Here is a 17622-nt window from a genome sequence, read left to right as displayed (position 1 = left end):
CGCACTGTAAAGGAATTTTCTCGCGGGTTCTTCGTTGTCCGTCACCTGACCTGCGTCGACAGCTACGTCGAAATGATCCCAGAGCTGATTCAGGTTCAGAAGCGCCAAGGTCCGATCCGAGATCTCGAAAATGTGAGTTTGAATCGAGATCGGCTTTCCGCTTTTCTATCGTCCCATCTATGATCACATGAGATGACGCTCGTATCCAACACTCCTTCGTTATGCCGCAGCTCTGTTCGAGCACCTTCCCCCCTGCTTCGTTTTCTCACCACGCAAAACTCGGAGCGTAGCATCAATGCCGTCGTTAATCGGGACAAGCTTTCGCCGCACATCATTACCGTTTCTGGACTTGAACCTCCAGATTCACAATTGCAGTGGCCGTGAGAATAAGTAAACGCAGTTGGCATCTTCTATTGCTCGGCCAGTTTGGGGCTCGATTGTCCCTTCTGTTTGGGCGCCGATGTCTCCGATCAACATCTGGACAGGCAGCTGCCAAGGGCGGTTTCATTATCCATGATTTCCCCAGTTTCCCAGCAGACGGACATCAAGATCATTCTAAAACAGAGAAACAGCTAATGCGCTGTCGACCGACCTCCGCAACGAGGGAGCCCCGAGAGCAGTTCCCCCCAATTCTCCGGGTTTAATGCATGGAGCCTCGACTTCTTTTCGAGCATTGTCCCGTGAGCCTTTGTGACGGCCCACCACCTTCCCAAGGCCTGACTTGGGAGTGGACGACTTGAACCTCATTCTGACGCTGTCAGGAACTTGTCCGTCTTCGATAAGGCTTTCCTCATCTTTTTATATGGCCTTGGATAGAAAGCCGACGATATCTAACCGCGTCACTCCTCCCCCTTCTCGACTTCCACCTCGGCTAAGCGGCACTCTGTGGGCGCTGAACGGGGCGCAAGAACTACGGGATTCTCCGCGGTAGAAAACCGAGACGCCCATCGTCGGGCCGCTAAGCGTGTTATCTCCGTCTAAGTCGGATGGCTCAACACCTCATCGAGGGGCGCTTGCTTGTCTTGGCGAACGGCGGCTCTGAATGTTGTGCTTCGGAGCATCTCCATCCGGGGCTAGGTTGCCCCAGTTTCCCCCGCCTCGAGGCTCGGACCGCCGAGCCAGCTCGTCGCGCGCTGTGATGTCGGCTCCTCGGGCAGGGCGCGCAGCTAAACCAGCTCATTCACGCGCGGTTTCCACTGGATCCCACTTGCAGCGCAACTGTTTTCGTCTCGCGGCCCGGCGGTCTCGGGCTCAGGACCCTTCTGGAATCCCGGCTTGATCGCCGCCGCTGTTTTCTTGGCCGATCTGGGAAGCTCGGCACCCCCAACTCCACGCTGTGGTCTGAACAATGGCGTCGGGATGCCGGTCTCGCTCACGATCAAGCGTTTGTAATGCGACCTTGCTCCACAAAACTCGCAGGCTTACCCGGAATTGGGGATGCTTGGACGGCAAAACCCCTGAATCTCAGAGTTCATGACCAGGAGCCTGGCGCCGCGGGGGGCTCTCGCAGCGCCTCCCGACGGCACCACATATCCGGACTCGACAAGTATAAAAGGCGAGACGATGCCGAGTGACTCCGACTATTTGGTCTTTCCTCAACCAGAGTCGATCGTCCACTCGAGCCAACAAACAAGATGAAGTCTTCGATTCTCGCCGGCGTCTTCGCCACCGGCGCCGTTGCCCAGAGTGGTGCTTGGGGACAGTGTGGTGGTAACGGATGGCAGGGAGCGACGACCTGCGTGTCGGGCTACCACTGCGCTTATCAAAACGACTGGTACAGCCAGTGCTTGCCTGGCGGTGCTTCGACGACATTGAGGACTTCGACCACGACCAGCTCGGCGCCTGCTGCTACCAGCACTTCGCCGGCCAAGGGCAAGTTCAAGTGGTTCGGTATCAACCAGTCCTGCGCTGAGTTCGGCACCCCCACGTACCCCGGCATCTGGGGCAAGCACTTTACTTTCCCGTCAACTTCGTCTATTCAGGTATGACAAGTTAGGCCAGGGAGGAAAGGGATTAAAGTGAGCTGGCTGACATCTCCTAGACGCTCATCAATGACGGATACAACACCTTCCGTGTGGCCTTCTCCATGGAGCGCCTGGTGCCCGACCAGCTGACGTCAACCACTTTCGACGCCGGCTACCTCCGCAACCTGACGGAGACGGTCGACTTCATCACCAACGCCGGCGCGTACGCGGTGCTGGACCCGCACAACTACGGCCGGTACTACGGCGACATCATCACCGACACCAACGCCTTCAAGACCTTCTGGACCAACCTCGCCACCAAGTTCGTGTCCAACTCGCGCGTCGTCTTCGACACCAACAACGAGTACAACACCATGGACCAGACTCTGGTGCTGAACCTCAACCAGGCGGCCATCAACGGCATCCGCGCGGCGGGGGCCACGCAGCACATCTTCGTCGAGGGCAACGCATGGTCCGGCGCCTGGAGCTGGAACACGACCAACACCAACATGGTGGCGCTCACGGACCCGCAGGGCAAGCTCGTGTACGAGATGCATCAGTACCTGGACACGGACAGCTCCGGCACCAGCCCGGACTGCGTCAGCGCCGAGATCGGTGTGCAGCGCGTTGTCGGCGCCACCAACTGGCTGCGCGCCAACGGCAAGATCGGCATCATCGGCGAGTACGCCGGTGGCCCCAACACCGTCTGCCAGACCGCTGTCACCAACCTCCTCGAGCACCTCAAGGCCAACAGCGACGTCTGGCAGGGCGCTCTCTGGTGGGCGGGTGGTCCCTGGTGGGGCGACTACATGTACTCGTTTGGTTAGTATTTCTCTTCTGCTTATTTACCCCTTTCCCAGCCCATCCATCGGGGGCTCTGGCCTCCTGGACCCGTGGGGGACTCGATCATACTTGAACCCTTCGGTGATCCTGCGAGAGTCGAGACATCCGACCCGGGGGCAGTCATCCCATGGGGACAATTGCTAACGCGTTCATCAGAGCCTCCTTCGGGCACCGGGTACACCAACTACAACTCCATCCTGAAGAAGTACGCTCCCTAAGGGGTTGTAAAGGGTAACGGATAGGGGCTGGAGGCCCTGACAGTGAACCTAACCAGGGCAGCCGAGAGCCAAAGAATCCAACCCTCGTCATCGGGATGCCAGCGATAAAGACAAAGTTGGGGGGCATGGACGACATTTTCATGCGGCCCCGATCCAAAATTCATTGTACATATTCCACCTTTCCTTTTCGGGAAACCGTGCAGATGATGCGCGCCTCCTTTTCGAGTACATACTTCACCCAAATGTTCAGATCCTCTGCATTCAAACTGCCATTTCCCCTTTTCTTCCACCGGTGTGGAGCCCCGGCGAGTCCGCCCACCCCAAACTGGCCTGTCGAGCTTGTCATTGGAACTCAAATCGGCCTCCCGCTGGGAAACACGCACCTGTTGAGTTAGTCAGATGGGTTCTGGTCGGAACTTGCCTTCTTGTGGCTTCGTGCGACGAGGGATCGTTCCTGCTGGGTGCCATTTCTCCACGGAAGAGAGCAAACCCAAGGCGGTCGGGGTCAGATATAGGACCGGGATCCTGGCCGAGGCGGGCCTGCGTTGTGTTGTGACACTGCCACCGTACCCGGTGTCTCCAGCCTGCATTTTCCAGCAACACACCTTGGAATCAAGAAGCCAAAATTCCCTCGTCATTCTCGGAGTCGGATCACCATGATTGATATAGAGAAAGGTAGCCAGCGGTCTCACAAAGGCGCAAGTGCCGCGGCACTTTGGAGATGACGCGGGTCCCCCTGTCGTCAATCAATTCAGATTGCCAAGTCTGTGCAGCCGGCAGAATTCGAGACTTCTCCAATCCCAAGAGAGGCGGTCGGAAGGGGGCCGGTGCCCGTTCCAGCTTAGCGTCCACCACTTCTGGCCAGTCTCATCTTGTGTTGCACTCGCCTCCGGAACCCCGGGTCAGTGTTGCTTTGGTGCTTCCTTGTCCTTTTTGCCGGCCTCCGAGCGTGGAAACCAGGGAACACAGCAGATCGATCTCCCCACGAATTTGCAAGCCTTGAACAGCGGCAAGCTTCTTGATGAAACAAAGCATGGGATTTTTCTCTTATTATCCGGCTGCTGAAGAACTTAACGGTTTAAACGGCTTGGCTTTTACCCCAAGCTATGTGACTTCAAGACCTGGTAGACCCGGTCCAGTGTTGCCCAAGCATTAATGACAGAACTCTTGGTATAACAGAACCAAACTTTGGTTGACTCCCGGGCCAATCTGGACGAGAGACAGGCCATGACAGAAAAACCTTGAAGACGCACCCAGCCATTTCCGCTTCCCCGCATTTCACAGCCTTGAACCAAAGCTCCGAGCTCGAGCTGCGGTTCGGGAAATTGGCCGCTCGTGCTCAACCAGGGGGGGCAGCAGGGCCGTTGGCTCCCTTTTCACCACCTCAGACTGTCTCTCGTGTCACACCAAACAGACGCAGAGACAGCGCTGGTGCAAACGGCCGTGTTTCCACATGTCACGCAACCCATTAACGACAAGGAAGCTGATGTTTCCTCCCCCAGACTTCCCGGGTTGCAACGCGACGGGGGAACGCCGTCACCAGCGCCGATCAACTGTTTATTGGACCCGCTCGCGCTACCGGGAGATGAAGCGCTCCTGTTGACAGGAACTGCGGGGAACGGCCGGTATATGTATGTTGGTGCCATTCCTGGCCCGCCTTCGTCTCCGGGTTCTGGGGCTCAGCTTGGCCTCTTCCCTCGAGGAAAGGTCCACAACTTAGAACACTCGTCTCCCCCACCAGGCGCAAAGGACTGGTTGCCAGCGCCGTTCTCGCCTCCTCCCCCAGGGTGAGGGAGAGTCGGCCAAAATGGTGTGGGACACAACCGGGGCCGGCCCGAACTCGACCTTCTCGGGCAACGAGACGTATCCGCCGCCGAACTCGACGTTTCCACCATGGCCCATTCCGCCAGATGCCGGGAGGTCTCTCCAGCCAGATATCATCGCCTGCTCTGTGATCACGTTCCTGATTTCTACGATTTTTGTCGGCCTTCGGTTTTACACCAGGGGCTGGGTCAACCATGTTCTCGGGGCTTCGGACTGGTGCATCTTGCCGGCGCTGGTAAGGCATTCTTTTCCTCCTCTCTGGACTCTGAACTGACCGTCTTGTTAGCTTTGCGCGGCCGGCGTGACAGCGAGCGCACTTGAGCGTACGTGCAGACTGAACGTTGGCTGGGTTCAAAATCTGACTAGACCTTAGAAATGGCTCGTGGCGCGGGGAAGCATGTCTGGGAAGTCGACCCATTCGCATTCCCAGCCTTTGAACGAGTAAGCCACCCCTCTGCCCGTTACCAATTGTTAGAGGGACTGACGAGGAACCGCAGGCGGCCTGGTACGGCATGCTATTTTACAACCTCAGTCTCACGCTCAGCAGGATATCGATCCTCCTACTTTACAAACGCATCTTTACTTACTGCTGGATCAAGCGAGCCATCCAGGTTGTGTTGATCCTCGTTAGCGCCATTGGAATCTGGTTCATCGTCTCCGTCTGCACCGCCTGCATGCCGCTAGAGGCCTTCTGGGATTGGTCTCTGTTCTTCAAGGGGCCGGTATACTGCCAGCCAGGCAACTTGTGGTGGGCAAATGCCGGCCTCCATATCAGCAGTGACCTCGTCGTCATGGCACTACCGGTATGCATTTCCCAGTCTTGAACTTGGTTACGCGGATATGGAATCCGACTGACCCTGATAGATGCCGGTTTTGTCGTCATTAAATCTCCCCTCAAGACAAAAGTACGCCATCGTTGGTGTTTTCGCCCTCGGCTTTTTGTCAGTTTCAGCCCCCCTTCTTTCTGGCCTACCGCCACTAATATCTACCCAGCGTCTGCATTATCTCCATTGTCCGCCTCGTCGCTCTCATCAACATCACGCAGCATCCGTCGTGGGACGGGTTCTACTCCAGCGCCAACATGATCTACTGGACGGCTGTCAAAGTCAACGCGGCCATCGTCTGCGCCTGCATCATGACCCTTAAACCCCTCATCCAACGCGTCTTCCCCCGCCTCCTCTCCCCAAGCAAAAGGCGTCCGCGAGCCGACCCTGCAATGGATCACGCCCGTCAACAACGACAGCATCCACGAAACCAGCCACCGCAACTCCACTCCCACCCCAATCAACCCGCTCGCCCGACGCATGAGCAACGCACCTCCGCATACCCAACAACACTGCTGCAGCTGCAGCCCGGTCGACAGCACCCCAATCGACAGCAACAGCAACAGCGGCAACACCCTCCCGCCCCCTCACCCCTACTCAGAACCGTCCCCCGTCCACCGCCACCACAACCACCTCGACCACGACACGATCGAAAAATCCCACTACTACCACAGCTTCACCACCATGAAGCCCAGCCGGCCCGACCTCACCCTCTCCGCCACAACACCGGTCCCCACCGAATACGACCTCGACCACGACCTCGACCTCGAGGCCCAACGCACCTGCAGCCTCTCCTCCACAGCTGACTGCACCAACACCAACACCAACACCACCAATAACAACCACAATAACAACAACATCAGCAGCGCGAACCACAGCCCCAGCGGCGGGATACCCAACGAGACCGAAACCCGACCATTACGCGCACCGCCACGCGCACATCTCCGGCTGGATATACGCGTGGCGCGGACGGTGGCCAGCCAGCGAGAGAGCTGGTCGCGCAGTCCGGCGTCGTCGTTGAGTCCGAGTTCTGGATCTGGGTCGGGGTCGGGGTTGGGGTCGGGGTTGGGGTCGGGTCTTTCTCCGCCGCCTCAGCCGGGAGCGGGAGCGGGAGCGGGGGCGGGGGCGGGTGGTGCTGTGTCGGGGGTGGGGTTGGGGTTGGGGGGAGGAGGAGTGGTGGAGGGGGGGAGATGAGGGAGGTGAGGGGCTGATAAACCTGGAAACTGTACTGGACTAGGGGGGCGGTGGGAAGGGGCGTTAGGGCTGTGCATATACCGGGGAGTTTGGGCAGGCTGTGTTCTTGTTTTGTTTCATGTTTGGGTCATGACCTTGCTCTTTTCTGCCTGATACCCGGGGTGATGATGTTCTGGTCTGGCAAAGGGGTTACTACACTGTTACAGTCTTTACCACTGTTGTTGTTGGCGCTTGGGGGGCGGGGCGGGTTACGAAAACAGTAATGGGACATGGATACGCATGATACCATCTTGGTCATGGGCTTTTCGATGTTGAAGGTGTTCAAGTAGAGGATCAGTATGGCCAGGGGGTTGAGGGTTGTCCTCTGACACCATATGAACCCTAACCCTACTTACTTACACATGGCCCCGAAATGCAAAAACAAGCCTGCCTACCTGGCAGTGACAGATCTCTTCTCTCGGCCATAGTTTCCTCGGTGCCCGCAGCGAAGTCCGTTGATAACAACGCTTCTCGTTCTCATCACCTCACACGCCACTTGAATTCTGTTCATCAATTACGAAACCAACCTTAACAACCCGAATCTATCTTTTCTCGGTCCGAATCGCAACATGGCTTCCACTTCGCCAAGCAAACATGGATTCAAAACTCCACAGACCGATCCATCACGATGGCGCCCTTGAGAGCGGAACTTTTTCTTCCCGCCTTGAGACTTGCAGTCACCGAATTGAATATCATCCTTGACCGATCAAATCACCCGAGCTAGCCATGGCTGTGCAAACCGTCCATGTGGCCAACTTGGCCTCGTACACGCCCACAGAAACCATAGAGATTGTTTCCCGCATGGGAGCAAGAAGGGGGAGGATGCGACCTGACAAGATCTTTCTCTCGGCTGTCTCATCTGGATGTCTCCTCTGCTTTGCGTCCGCGGCATCCCTAATAGCTACCACGTCACCGTGGCTTCAAGAAAACACGCCCGGCCTTGTTAGACTCATCGGTGCGCTGGTGTTCCCGGCTGGTATTGTCATGATCATGTGGGTACCTACACAACGCAGTACCGGTAGAATGAACGGTTCAACTCATGTGGAAAGTTCAGGCTGTCAGGAGGTGAATTATTTACCGGCACAAACATGGTAGGGACTTCTGGTTTGCCTTACAGCTCACCTTCGACTAATCAAATCAGATCACTGCCGTGGCGGTCTACCACCGACGCCTGCCGATCCGGAAGATGTTATTGCACTGGTGTCTCTGCTTCTGGGGAAACTTGGCCGGCGTCCTCTTCGTCATGGCCGTCATTCTTGGTTGTAAGTCCAGCTTCTGCCGGAGCTGATTAGCGCTGCAACCCTGACACATAACACAGACGGTGGCGTCTTTGACCGCAGCCCCTACCGGGACCAAGCGATCTCCAATGCGAAGCAGAAGCAGGTCGACCTGCATTTCCACCAGATCTTCCTCCGCGCTATTGGCTGCAACTGGCTGGTGTGCCTGTCACTCTACCTCGGTCTACAGGCTAAGGACCTGACTTCCAAGGTGGTTGGCATGTGGTGGCCGGTTTTCGCCTTCGTCGCTCTGGGGCTGGAGCACGTCGTGGCAAACATGTTCTTCATCCCCATCGGTTTGTTTCTGGGGGCGCCGGAACTAACCGTGGGTCTGTACATCTGGAAAGGTACGTCCTAGAATACCGCCTCTGTGTGATGTCCCTGGCAGTGATTACTCACTGAATGTCTGGTAGGAATCATACCAACCGCCCTCGGCAACATTCTGGGAGGTGCAGGCTTCTGCGGTGGCTTCTACTACTGGCTCTACATCTTCGATGAGCCGAATATTTGCGTTGACGGCACTTATCATCAGCGGTTAGAAGAAGGCACCCTGTTTGAGTCGCGGAGCCCGACAGTTGCCGCCAAAGCCGTTGGAGACAGGGACAATAGCTCCTCCGGGGACTTGGCAGGGGCCAACGGCGGCACCAAGCCCGAATAGCGAAGACTCTCCCCGGATGGTCGGTTGGCTTTCAACTGGGTGCCACCCGGGACCGACACTGCGGCACCAACCACACAGCATGATATTCCACACAAGACGCCGACTCCAGAACATCCTGTTGGATCCCGCCCGAGGTGATTCGGTGGAAGGGATCAAAGTTCTAGCCCCCAATGACAACAACTGCTCCTCACAACCAACCGGGTGCCGCTGCCGTCAATCCTTCGATTCCTCGGCCGATCATGCATAAACGTGGTGCACACTTCAGCAGATCTTCTTGAAGAATTGATGATGCATGTTATGCGAGGATGGCCGAGTAACCGTGATCGCAGCAGATGGCTCCTGATGCCTGCTTTCACTACCGCGGGATTCAATCACAACCATTTGATGAGACCAACCGTCAAGACACCAGTAACTAAGCGCCCGGCTGCGGCAACATGCTCAGCACGCAACCATGTATCATCGGCAGGCATCTGGCTCCCGACTCTCGCACTGCAAAGATATTGTGCTGCCATAAATAGGAACACGAATATCGACATGTTATCAACTTGTCGCATGCAATCACACGCTGCAGCTAGGGGAACTATCTAGCACGATGCATCCAGACGGTTGAAGAGACATTGCCCGCGTAAGGGCCGGCCGTTACCTGGAGGATGTTTAAGCTTAGAGCACCCAGGGCGAATCAACTGCTGGGTCGATCTGAAAGCGGGAACCCTCGACGGCTGTACCGGGACTGAAAGCTCAGCGGAAAGGCCAGACATAAACATGACGTCGCATCCAGACAATAAGAATGCGGAAATGAGCTCCGCAGTTGTTTTTCCAGTGCATGTGTCGCAACGTGGCGTTGGTGGTTCACTGGTTCACTGGTTCACCCCATGATGCAGCCTAGCCCATCATCCGTGGCCTCCAGGGGGCGAGAGCCAGGTACGGCACTACCCCAGGGGACGGTGGGCTAACGGGGTAGAGGAGCACGGAGCAACGTGTGGTGTGACCGGGGCGTTGTGGGCGTGCTTCCACAATATCGACCGAGATTGAGGCACCTCGGCGTCCCTGGTATTCCCAGGTTGACATGTTCCACTCCCGGTCAGTGTTCCGTGTTCTCGCCCCGTACCAAACCATTCGGCCCAATCCCCAGGTCGTCTTGGCATGAAAAGGCCAGAGGTTTTTGGGTCCTATTTTTGGATCTTAATTTAGAGTTTGGTTCTTGCCAATCCTGGCACCCGGATTCACGGGCTGCAATCTGGGTAAATTGGAAAGCTCCGCACCCAGACTTCTCGACAACCTAAGAAACCGCCCGGTGGCATGGGTGGCGGCGAGAATGAACTCATCGCAATCCATCTGGATCATCACCCTCGCCCCCGAGGCCCAGGCCGAGGGAGTTGGAGATATAAAGAAGGGCTGACAACCCGCCAGAGATGGTGTTTGTCATGATAGATAGCTCCAGCATCCACACAACTTCTAAGCCAGACGGTCTTACAAGCTTGAACCTTGGCACTCCACGACCTTACGTCTTTTCTCCCCCAAAACCACAGTTCAACAACACCAAACCAGCCGCCACAATGGGCATCCTCTCCAACATCCTCCTCCTGACAGCGGCGTCGGCCGCCCTGGCAGACACCGCCGCCCCCGCAACACCCAAGATCACCAGCATCACCTTCTCCGGGAACGGGTGCGCCCGGGATCCCAAGTTCTCGGGCGGCTTCAACGACCCGACCGTGACCTTCAGCAGCTTCGCCGCCTCGCTCCCGGGCTCCTCGCAGACGCTCAACTGCCAAGCGCACCTCCAGGCCAGCGGCGCCAGCCCCGGGTGGCAGGTCTCCCTCAAGACCAACGTCGTCAAGGGCCGCGTGCTGCTCACCCCAGGCACCTCCCTGACCCACTACACCACCGTCTTCTTCAGCCAGGACGCCGCGCGCTCGGTAAGTGTTCAGCCCCACCCCACCCCCCCTCTCCAACTCCACCACCCCTCTCCAACTCCACCACCACCCCCATCAATCAATCCACTAACCCCTCCCCTCCTCTCCAAACAGGACACCATCTCGGGCACCGTCTCCAACAACGGCGACGGCACCGTCAACGAGGGCGTCACGCTCGTGGCCAAGGCCGACGCCAGCCGCGTGTGGTCGCCCTGCACTGGCAACGACGGCTACACGGGCATCATGAACATCAACTTCCGCGGCGCGCTGACGGGCGACGGCAAGGCGCAGTTTGTGGCGGACACCGAGGAGTGGGATCTGGAGTGGAGGCGATGCTGAGGGGGGTGGTGAGTGAGTGGTGAGTGGTGATGGGGTTTTGTTGAGCAGTGCTGCTTCTCCTTTCTCTGTTGTGTTGTTGTTGGTGTGGTGGTTGTGTTGAAGACGGGGGAGAGCTCCAAAACGGACTACTAGAGGTTGGATGGAAAAGGTCGGGTTGGGTGTCTTTGGTTATTTTTCTGGTTTCGTAATTCCCAAGCTTTATTCTACTCTCGGACCTTGACTTTCTACGATGGCTCGCCGATATACAAACCTGGAGCAACCTGTGCTTTGGGTCTGGGTAGGCCATCAACTCTTGGCACGGCGACCACTTACAACTACATCACAACCACTGTGATAGTCAAGCAACCGTAACCTTGCTCTCAGCTCACATGTGGTCGGCAACGGAGCCAAGCCAAGTGTGTACATGAAGCAAGACAATGCACCGTTGCGGCGTGGTGATGTGGTACCTACCGAGGCATGGAACTTATGCTGCCTCCATATCACTTCCCGGGATACAAGTGTAACCCCAAAGTGACTTAAGTGGCAAATCTCGCATCAATCATCGATTTCCTGGGTCTGAGATGTCTAGCGCCTGTTATTTGAGTGAAATACCAGCCGGGATGGAATGTTACCCAGCTATGAGTGCCGATACGTTGCAGGGTAATTAAATGAGGAGACCATTTTGGCCACCCAGATGACGACGATGCTGTTAATACATGTAGGATTCTTGTTGTCAATACTGCACCTGGGGTAGCTTCATTGCTGATCTAACTTGATCAAGTTCGCGCGATGCTTCACGTCGCTTCCAAGATGCAAATATGGCAATGGTTGTCTAGATTGCTTCTTACCGTACGCTGTTTCTAACTACTTTTCCAGGTCGTGAAAGGGCCCAAGCGTTCTGCTTCGTAAGTTGTTTGGAATACTGCAACAGCGGCTCCATTGGCAAGGCCTCCAGCGTGTCACGATACTCGTCGAGAATTCGTACCTCGGGAGCGTGCTCGCGTACAATCTGGAAGTTGCTGTGTCGACAAAATGTGAACAGTCATCATCACGGTGGGGACCAACAAGTGGTTTCATTATTAGCAAAAGAAAAGAAAAAGAAAAGAGAAAAAGGCAAACTAAACCCCCCCTTCCTCTTCCCACCAAGCTTCGATCATTCTCTTCAACCGTAGTAGTATGGTACAGACTCGTTGGAATGAAGTGAACTTACATGTCCCTCCGGGGAGGGCGGGGACGGGGCAGGAGCGGGGGAGATGGTGGCGGGGGCGAGGGCGGCAACCGCAGGCGCGAAAGGCGTGGCCAGCGCCGGGCCGGCATCGGCGGTGGTGGGCAGGCCGGCGGTGGTTGGAGGGCCGGTGGTGGTGGGCGGCGGGGAGGACGCCGCGGACTGGGCCGCAGCCCGAGCAGCCTTCTTGCGGGCCCGCTGGGTCGCCTTTCGTGCCCTTCTTTGCTAGGTACCTCGAGCATTAGTCTATGAACACATCGAATTAACGTGTACTTACGGCTGCTTTGTCGGCGCCAGGCGCGGCATTGCTGCTGACGAGGACGCGAGCGAAGCTGGCGGCAGCAGCCGCCGCAGCCCGGGGCGTGAGTGGGGGCAGGGAGGCAAACGGCGAGGTAAGCTGTCGATTCACTACAAGACTCCAGTTAGCACAGCAACGACAGGCAATCACCAAGGAACACTCAGCGCACTTTTTGTTGTGTGACTGTTTCTCATTAGCAAATAGTTAAATACCGATCATAACGGATGGTATACATACCAGAATGTAGGGGCATACAAGTCAGCTCCTATTCGGTGCCTAGAAACAGAGGCCTGGGTGCCACCGCTAGACTTATATCTCAACAAGCGGCTGGCTGACTTCGAGGGCCGGCTACAGAAGCAGGCCCTACAATCAGGGGCTGGGTCGGAGGCTGAGAGAATAACCACGGGGCATCTAATCACTGAGGCCTGCAATAAGGTCTACCGAAGGTTCAACAAGAGGAGGAAAACCCGAGGCCGGAGGCCCCGTCAGGGCCCGCAGAGTCCCACGCCCACTGAACTAGCCGCTAGTGTAGTGGCCCAGTGGGTTAACTACAAATGGAAGATCGGGGGGAAGGATAGGGGGTCGAATACCAAGGAGGTGGTCGAACTGGCCTGGCAGGCCCGGTGGGAACAACAGAGAGCTAGTCAACAAAGTACTACTCGACAGAGGGTATTAAACAGGAGGATAGCCGACGAAGACCCCCCAGCCCTCTTATTTACCGACAAAGCTCTGATGAGACACGAAGGTCTTACAAAGGCGCAGAGCTCCCTCCTTTCCCAGGCCCGTATCGGGGATATAGGCCTCCGGGACTACCTGTTCAGGGTGAAAGTCCCGGAGGTCCGTACCCCCTATTGCGAGTGCGGGAGAGGCAGGGAGACGGTGGAGCACTTGGTGGTTTGGTGCCCCGACCCGCCGTTACAAAGGCCGTGGGACGGCAAAGAGATTCGGTCACATCGGGACCTACAAACCGTATTACGGGGAGTAGGTGCGCGGAGCAGAAGATTTGTTAGGAAGGTCCTTGGCTGGCTGATGGACTCTGGCCGGCTACTGGAGTATAGGCTGGCCAGAAGGCTGGAGCTAGAAACAGTGGATGGGGAGGGCTAGAGGGCCCGGAGGCCCGGAAAGGGCCTCCTTTCTTTTGCAGTATGACGGATTCATAGATTGTTGTCTCAAAGTGGTAGACAGAGGTTTTTATCCGGCCTATACGGTACGGTTTCCTTTGTAAATAGCAGTAGAAGGACCGGCGCGCCCCAGGGCATATCGGTGTAGGAAATAATAATAATAATAATAATATACATACCAGAACGGGCGAGACTTCTGGGTGTAGAGGTCTAAAGAATGTCAACAAAGAGCAAAGGTCAGTAAATCAGCGTACTACGAGTCGGAGCTTCATGGCGAGGCGGAGCGGGTGGTACGTACGGATGGGAGCTTGATACGCGGCAAAGAAGAAAAGAAGAGGAAGAGGAGAGAATGGACTTTTGAGAATCCATATAACTATATTAACGTGGCCCCACATGGGATTGTGCGTGTTTTGACTTTCGAAGATAGAAGGAGCTCTCGAGACCGCCGTTGCAAATGCAAGGAGCTGTTGAGGCCATCATCACACCGGGCACCGCCCAAAAGCGTCCCGAGCACCCTTGTCCGTGACCCCGGGCGCAAGACGCTCCCTGGCTTGCACTCTTCGGTGCTGGGGTGTTCGCAATCGGCCGTGGTTTGCGCGATGTTTATTATCTAGTATTAAGTACAGGATTCGGAATCAGCAGCTGGGCGGCATGGTACTAGACACGGCCAAGCGGAATGTCAACCCCCTAATCAGAACAATCCCCGAAATGTACTGGGACTAACCAATTGAACCCACCCCTAACAGATGCACAAAATGACAGTGACTCTTTCAGAGAGGGAATTCGACCGGTCCAGGACCTGCATATGCAATATCTCGGCTACCTATCGGACATCCTCAACAACACACACGGCATCATTGAGATTGTCGCAGTGCTGGGCTGGCCCTGCTCGGAAAGGTACTCGCGCCGTCTGATGCCCTCGGCAACGGCCTGATTTAGATACCCGTCTTCCCGGCGTTATGGAAAGGCATCACCCCCTAACTCTACCCAGTATCTGCTCGATCGTGCTCGCCGTCCTAGTCACCATACTCTACAAAATGGACTTTGACGCCAAGCCGGTTGCGCCGAAAAGGGGAGAAGGGGAGCTGATGGGCCCGATGCTGGCGTTAGGCGTGGTCGACGAGCCCGTAGCTGGCGCGGGACATGCATGGGCTCCGGCCAGCGGCCAACACCGTGATAACGCTCAGATAGTCTACTTCACCATTGAGAGAGCTCTAAGTTTTGTGCCGTGACACGAACATTCTATTGCCGTTCTATTGTCATATAACGAGTAGACTATTAAGACCTAAGATGTGCTTTCTCCTATTGTACTTATCCAAACCGATGCGACCCAACACGCTCAAGGATACATCGAGCAGTTCCTATAATAGTTCAAGCAAAATACATGGAATCCAAAAAGGGATAGGAGTGGTTAAGACCCCCTCGGCTTGCAATGGAGCTGAGCTTGGTGTTAACCCACGGCATCATCTTACACTGGTAACGATAGCAGCAAAGAAAGCCACGCCCCGATGTTATCAAGAGAAAGACGCCAGATATACTTCTCTAGGTAGTCATGTTGTGTTGCAAATTGACGGTTATTTGAAAGCCGACAATACAAAACCAACCAGCTGCTCTTGTTTCACGGTGTATTTGATCAAATTTTCATAACCGGAGACCCCCCTATGCCTGCATGAAGTCCGTTAAAACCCTCTTAGCTTTCCTCAGTCTCACGAGTTTGTAGTAAAAAGGCCCTGGAAAATCCGTACGAGGACCCTAAGTTGGCCACGGAACAAAGCCAGCTGAGGAGACAAAGTGCCGGGGAAGCCACTGCTTGGCTTTAATGTACACATCTTTACCAAAATTTCCAAGAGGGGTTTCATGTTCACATAAGAACCAAGAGAAAGGCTTGTTCGAAGGCGTTCTTGCTGTTAAACTACGTTGTGTCTCATTCTGCACATCAATGCCAGCACTGGCCCGTAAGAAATTGTGAGCCAGTGTAGGTGCCAAAGCTCCCACCCCGGATGAGGTCACTCACACAGAAAGCTCCGGAATCACCTTAAGAGAGTCTAGCAGAGGCAGCCACTCACGCGTCCTGGGACAACTATTCACCATGGCTCCTCAGAACGTGGGTCCCTGCCCCTCCTCTTTCAGCAATAAACTCTTCCCAGGCCTGGCCACCCTCTTCAACCCTTTCCTACACCTCGCATCATCCCTCCAGACGAGCAGCAGCACGCATCACCCAAAGCCACACATGAACGGTAGCAAGAAACCTGCCGTGAAGCGCCGCAAGACAGTTGCCTTCTCCGCTCAAGTCGAGATGCGCCACGTTGACGAGCACGACGAGTCGGTCTTGGACGTCGAGACCCGGGACCTTCACCCCGCCAGCGACGAGGAAGACCCCGACTACCTCGATCTGACGAACGCGGCCCGCAACATCGACAAGAACCTCCTCTTCCTCTCCAGAAAAGCATATGACGAGTACTCCATGCCGGTCACCGCGTACCCCGCCGAGAAGACGTGGAAGTATGGAGAGCTGGACAAGTTGCTACGGCACTACACGGATGGGGATATGGCCAAGGACATGTCGGATGCTGCCCACGTACGATTCTATTCCTACTGACCTCTCAATGAAGACGAAGCTGACGGGCTGGACAGAAATTTCAGGGCCGTACGAGCTCTATTTTGCTTGCGCTCTCGCGGATGCTGAAGATGATCGAGGAAGTCAAGGAGGCGCAAGACCGGGAGTTGGGCGAGGCCGAGGACAGAGAGGACGAGCAAAGCAGCGACGATGAGGACGTTGGGGAGATGGTCGACCATACTGAGGCGCAGGACGACCAAGAGGAAAATGGTGTGACGGAGAACGACAACGACGATGGTGAGAATGCCGATGGCGATGCCGGCGAGGATGGGAATGGTGGCGATGTAGAGAGCATCAGTGGCGATGAGGAGAGCGCTAGCGGCGGTGACGAGAACACCAACGACGAGGACGACCAAGAGGACATTGAGGACGAGCCGATCAGGTACATGGTGCCCAGGACTCGGAGGAACTACGGTCAGGCCAGAGGCAGAAGAATCAACAGGCGTGGCTAGGGGAAGCACCGTTGAGGGAAATGGCAGCAATGAGGGCGCCAGCACGGGAAGCGGCAGGGGGAGCGATGGCAGAGTCTCCCGAACATACTTCGGGACCAGACATAACTACAGGTCGAGAGTATTTTAGTGACGGCTAGTAGATAGATGGCAAATAAGCCCCCCATGCTGCAGAACCATCATTTCCCACACAATTCAAGGTCTAATATTCTTGGCGTCCGTCACATCTTCTAGAACAGCAGACTCCAAAGACATAAAGTAAGGTAATTCACCAGTACCGGTACTGATATTCAGGAATGCCACCGGACGCCGGTACAAGAAGCCATCGCTATGCCAATCTAAACCCCAACGCCATTCCCAAGCGCCGTACCCCAACCAACACGCCGTCGCCACAACTAACAGTTAAGACATTGACAAACCCACTCCCACTGCACCCACCGCGGTTCCTTTCCCAGGGCAACCTCGAGACACTTCTCCGGGCTCGACAGCTCCCATCCTTCCGTTTCCGCGCCAGCCTCCCTCGTAACATAGTGCCCGAGCAACCTCAACTTCACATCCTCCAGCCTCTCCAACGCGGCCTCATCATCCAGATCCGTGACCACGGCCGGCGCGTCCATGGCCTGTCTGAACTGGCACAGAAACCGCATCGCCTTGGCCAGGCGGGAGTAATACCCCCCATCCACATGATACGACGGAAACGGGCTCGTAGTGTACCACTCCCTCCCTCCCCCTTCACCATCCCCATCCCCACCAACAAACACACACCCCTGACCCGCTTGCCCCTCATCACCATCAGCATCACCACCACCACCACCACCACCACTCTCAACAACACCACCA

General features: G+C 56.1%; 8 protein-coding genes across 8 annotated transcripts in view; 6 read left to right on the top strand and 2 right to left on the bottom strand.

The window, feature by feature from the left end:
• Positions 1-1634: 1634 nt before the first annotated feature.
• CHGG_01188 (uncharacterized protein) lies at positions 1635-3025 on the top strand (the record flags this gene model as incomplete). The annotated part of the gene is made up of 3 exons (XM_001220408.1): positions 1635-1982; positions 2042-2786; positions 2964-3025. 3 exons carry the CDS (start codon positions 1635-1637, stop codon positions 3023-3025), a joined length of 1155 nt encoding a protein of 384 aa, XP_001220409.1.
• A 1807-nt stretch (positions 3026-4832) lies between these two features.
• CHGG_01187 (uncharacterized protein) lies at positions 4833-6867 on the top strand (the record flags this gene model as incomplete). Its single annotated transcript, XM_001220407.1, has 5 exons — positions 4833-5084; positions 5136-5172; positions 5327-5652; positions 5714-5790; positions 6195-6867. The coding sequence occupies 5 exons, from the start codon at positions 4833-4835 to the stop codon at positions 6865-6867; spliced, it is 1365 nt and encodes a 454-aa protein (XP_001220408.1).
• A 1282-nt stretch (positions 6868-8149) lies between these two features.
• CHGG_01186 (uncharacterized protein) lies at positions 8150-8841 on the top strand (the record flags this gene model as incomplete). Its single annotated transcript, XM_001220406.1, has 4 exons — positions 8150-8168; positions 8225-8343; positions 8395-8530; positions 8597-8841. The coding sequence occupies 4 exons, from the start codon at positions 8150-8152 to the stop codon at positions 8839-8841; spliced, it is 519 nt and encodes a 172-aa protein (XP_001220407.1).
• Positions 8842-10397: 1556 nt separating this feature from the next.
• On the top strand, positions 10398-11093 carry CHGG_01185 (uncharacterized protein; the record flags this gene model as incomplete). Its single annotated transcript, XM_001220405.1, has 2 exons — positions 10398-10757; positions 10869-11093. The coding sequence occupies 2 exons, from the start codon at positions 10398-10400 to the stop codon at positions 11091-11093; spliced, it is 585 nt and encodes a 194-aa protein (XP_001220406.1).
• An 823-nt stretch (positions 11094-11916) lies between these two features.
• CHGG_01184 (uncharacterized protein) lies at positions 11917-12848 on the bottom strand (the record flags this gene model as incomplete). The annotated part of the gene is made up of 4 exons (XM_001220404.1): positions 11917-12081; positions 12283-12522; positions 12575-12705; positions 12833-12848. 4 exons carry the CDS (start codon positions 12846-12848, stop codon positions 11917-11919), a joined length of 552 nt encoding a protein of 183 aa, XP_001220405.1.
• Positions 12849-13327: 479 nt separating this feature from the next.
• On the top strand, positions 13328-14650 carry CHGG_01183 (uncharacterized protein; the record flags this gene model as incomplete). The annotated part of the gene is made up of 2 exons (XM_001220403.1): positions 13328-13580; positions 14463-14650. The coding sequence occupies 2 exons, from the start codon at positions 13328-13330 to the stop codon at positions 14648-14650; spliced, it is 441 nt and encodes a 146-aa protein (XP_001220404.1).
• Positions 14651-15805: 1155 nt separating this feature from the next.
• CHGG_01182 (uncharacterized protein) lies at positions 15806-16785 on the top strand (the record flags this gene model as incomplete). Its single annotated transcript, XM_001220402.1, has 2 exons — positions 15806-16294; positions 16351-16785. 2 exons carry the CDS (start codon positions 15806-15808, stop codon positions 16783-16785), a joined length of 924 nt encoding a protein of 307 aa, XP_001220403.1.
• A 392-nt stretch (positions 16786-17177) lies between these two features.
• Positions 17178-17622, bottom strand: part of CHGG_01181 (uncharacterized protein) — a gene marked incomplete at both ends in the record, with an annotated part of 1495 nt that continues 1050 nt past the window's right edge. The window contains one exon of the mRNA XM_001220401.1: positions 17178-17432. Coding sequence (XP_001220402.1) covers positions 17178-17432 — 255 coding nt within the window. The remainder of the gene's footprint in view (positions 17433-17622) is intronic.

The sequence above is a fragment of the Chaetomium globosum genome, genomic scaffold, assembly GCF_000143365.1.
Source record: "Chaetomium globosum CBS 148.51 scaffold_1 genomic scaffold, whole genome shotgun sequence".
Taxonomy (NCBI): Eukaryota; Fungi; Ascomycota; class Sordariomycetes; order Sordariales; family Chaetomiaceae; genus Chaetomium; species Chaetomium globosum.
This window is presented reverse-complemented; position numbering and strand designations above follow the sequence as displayed.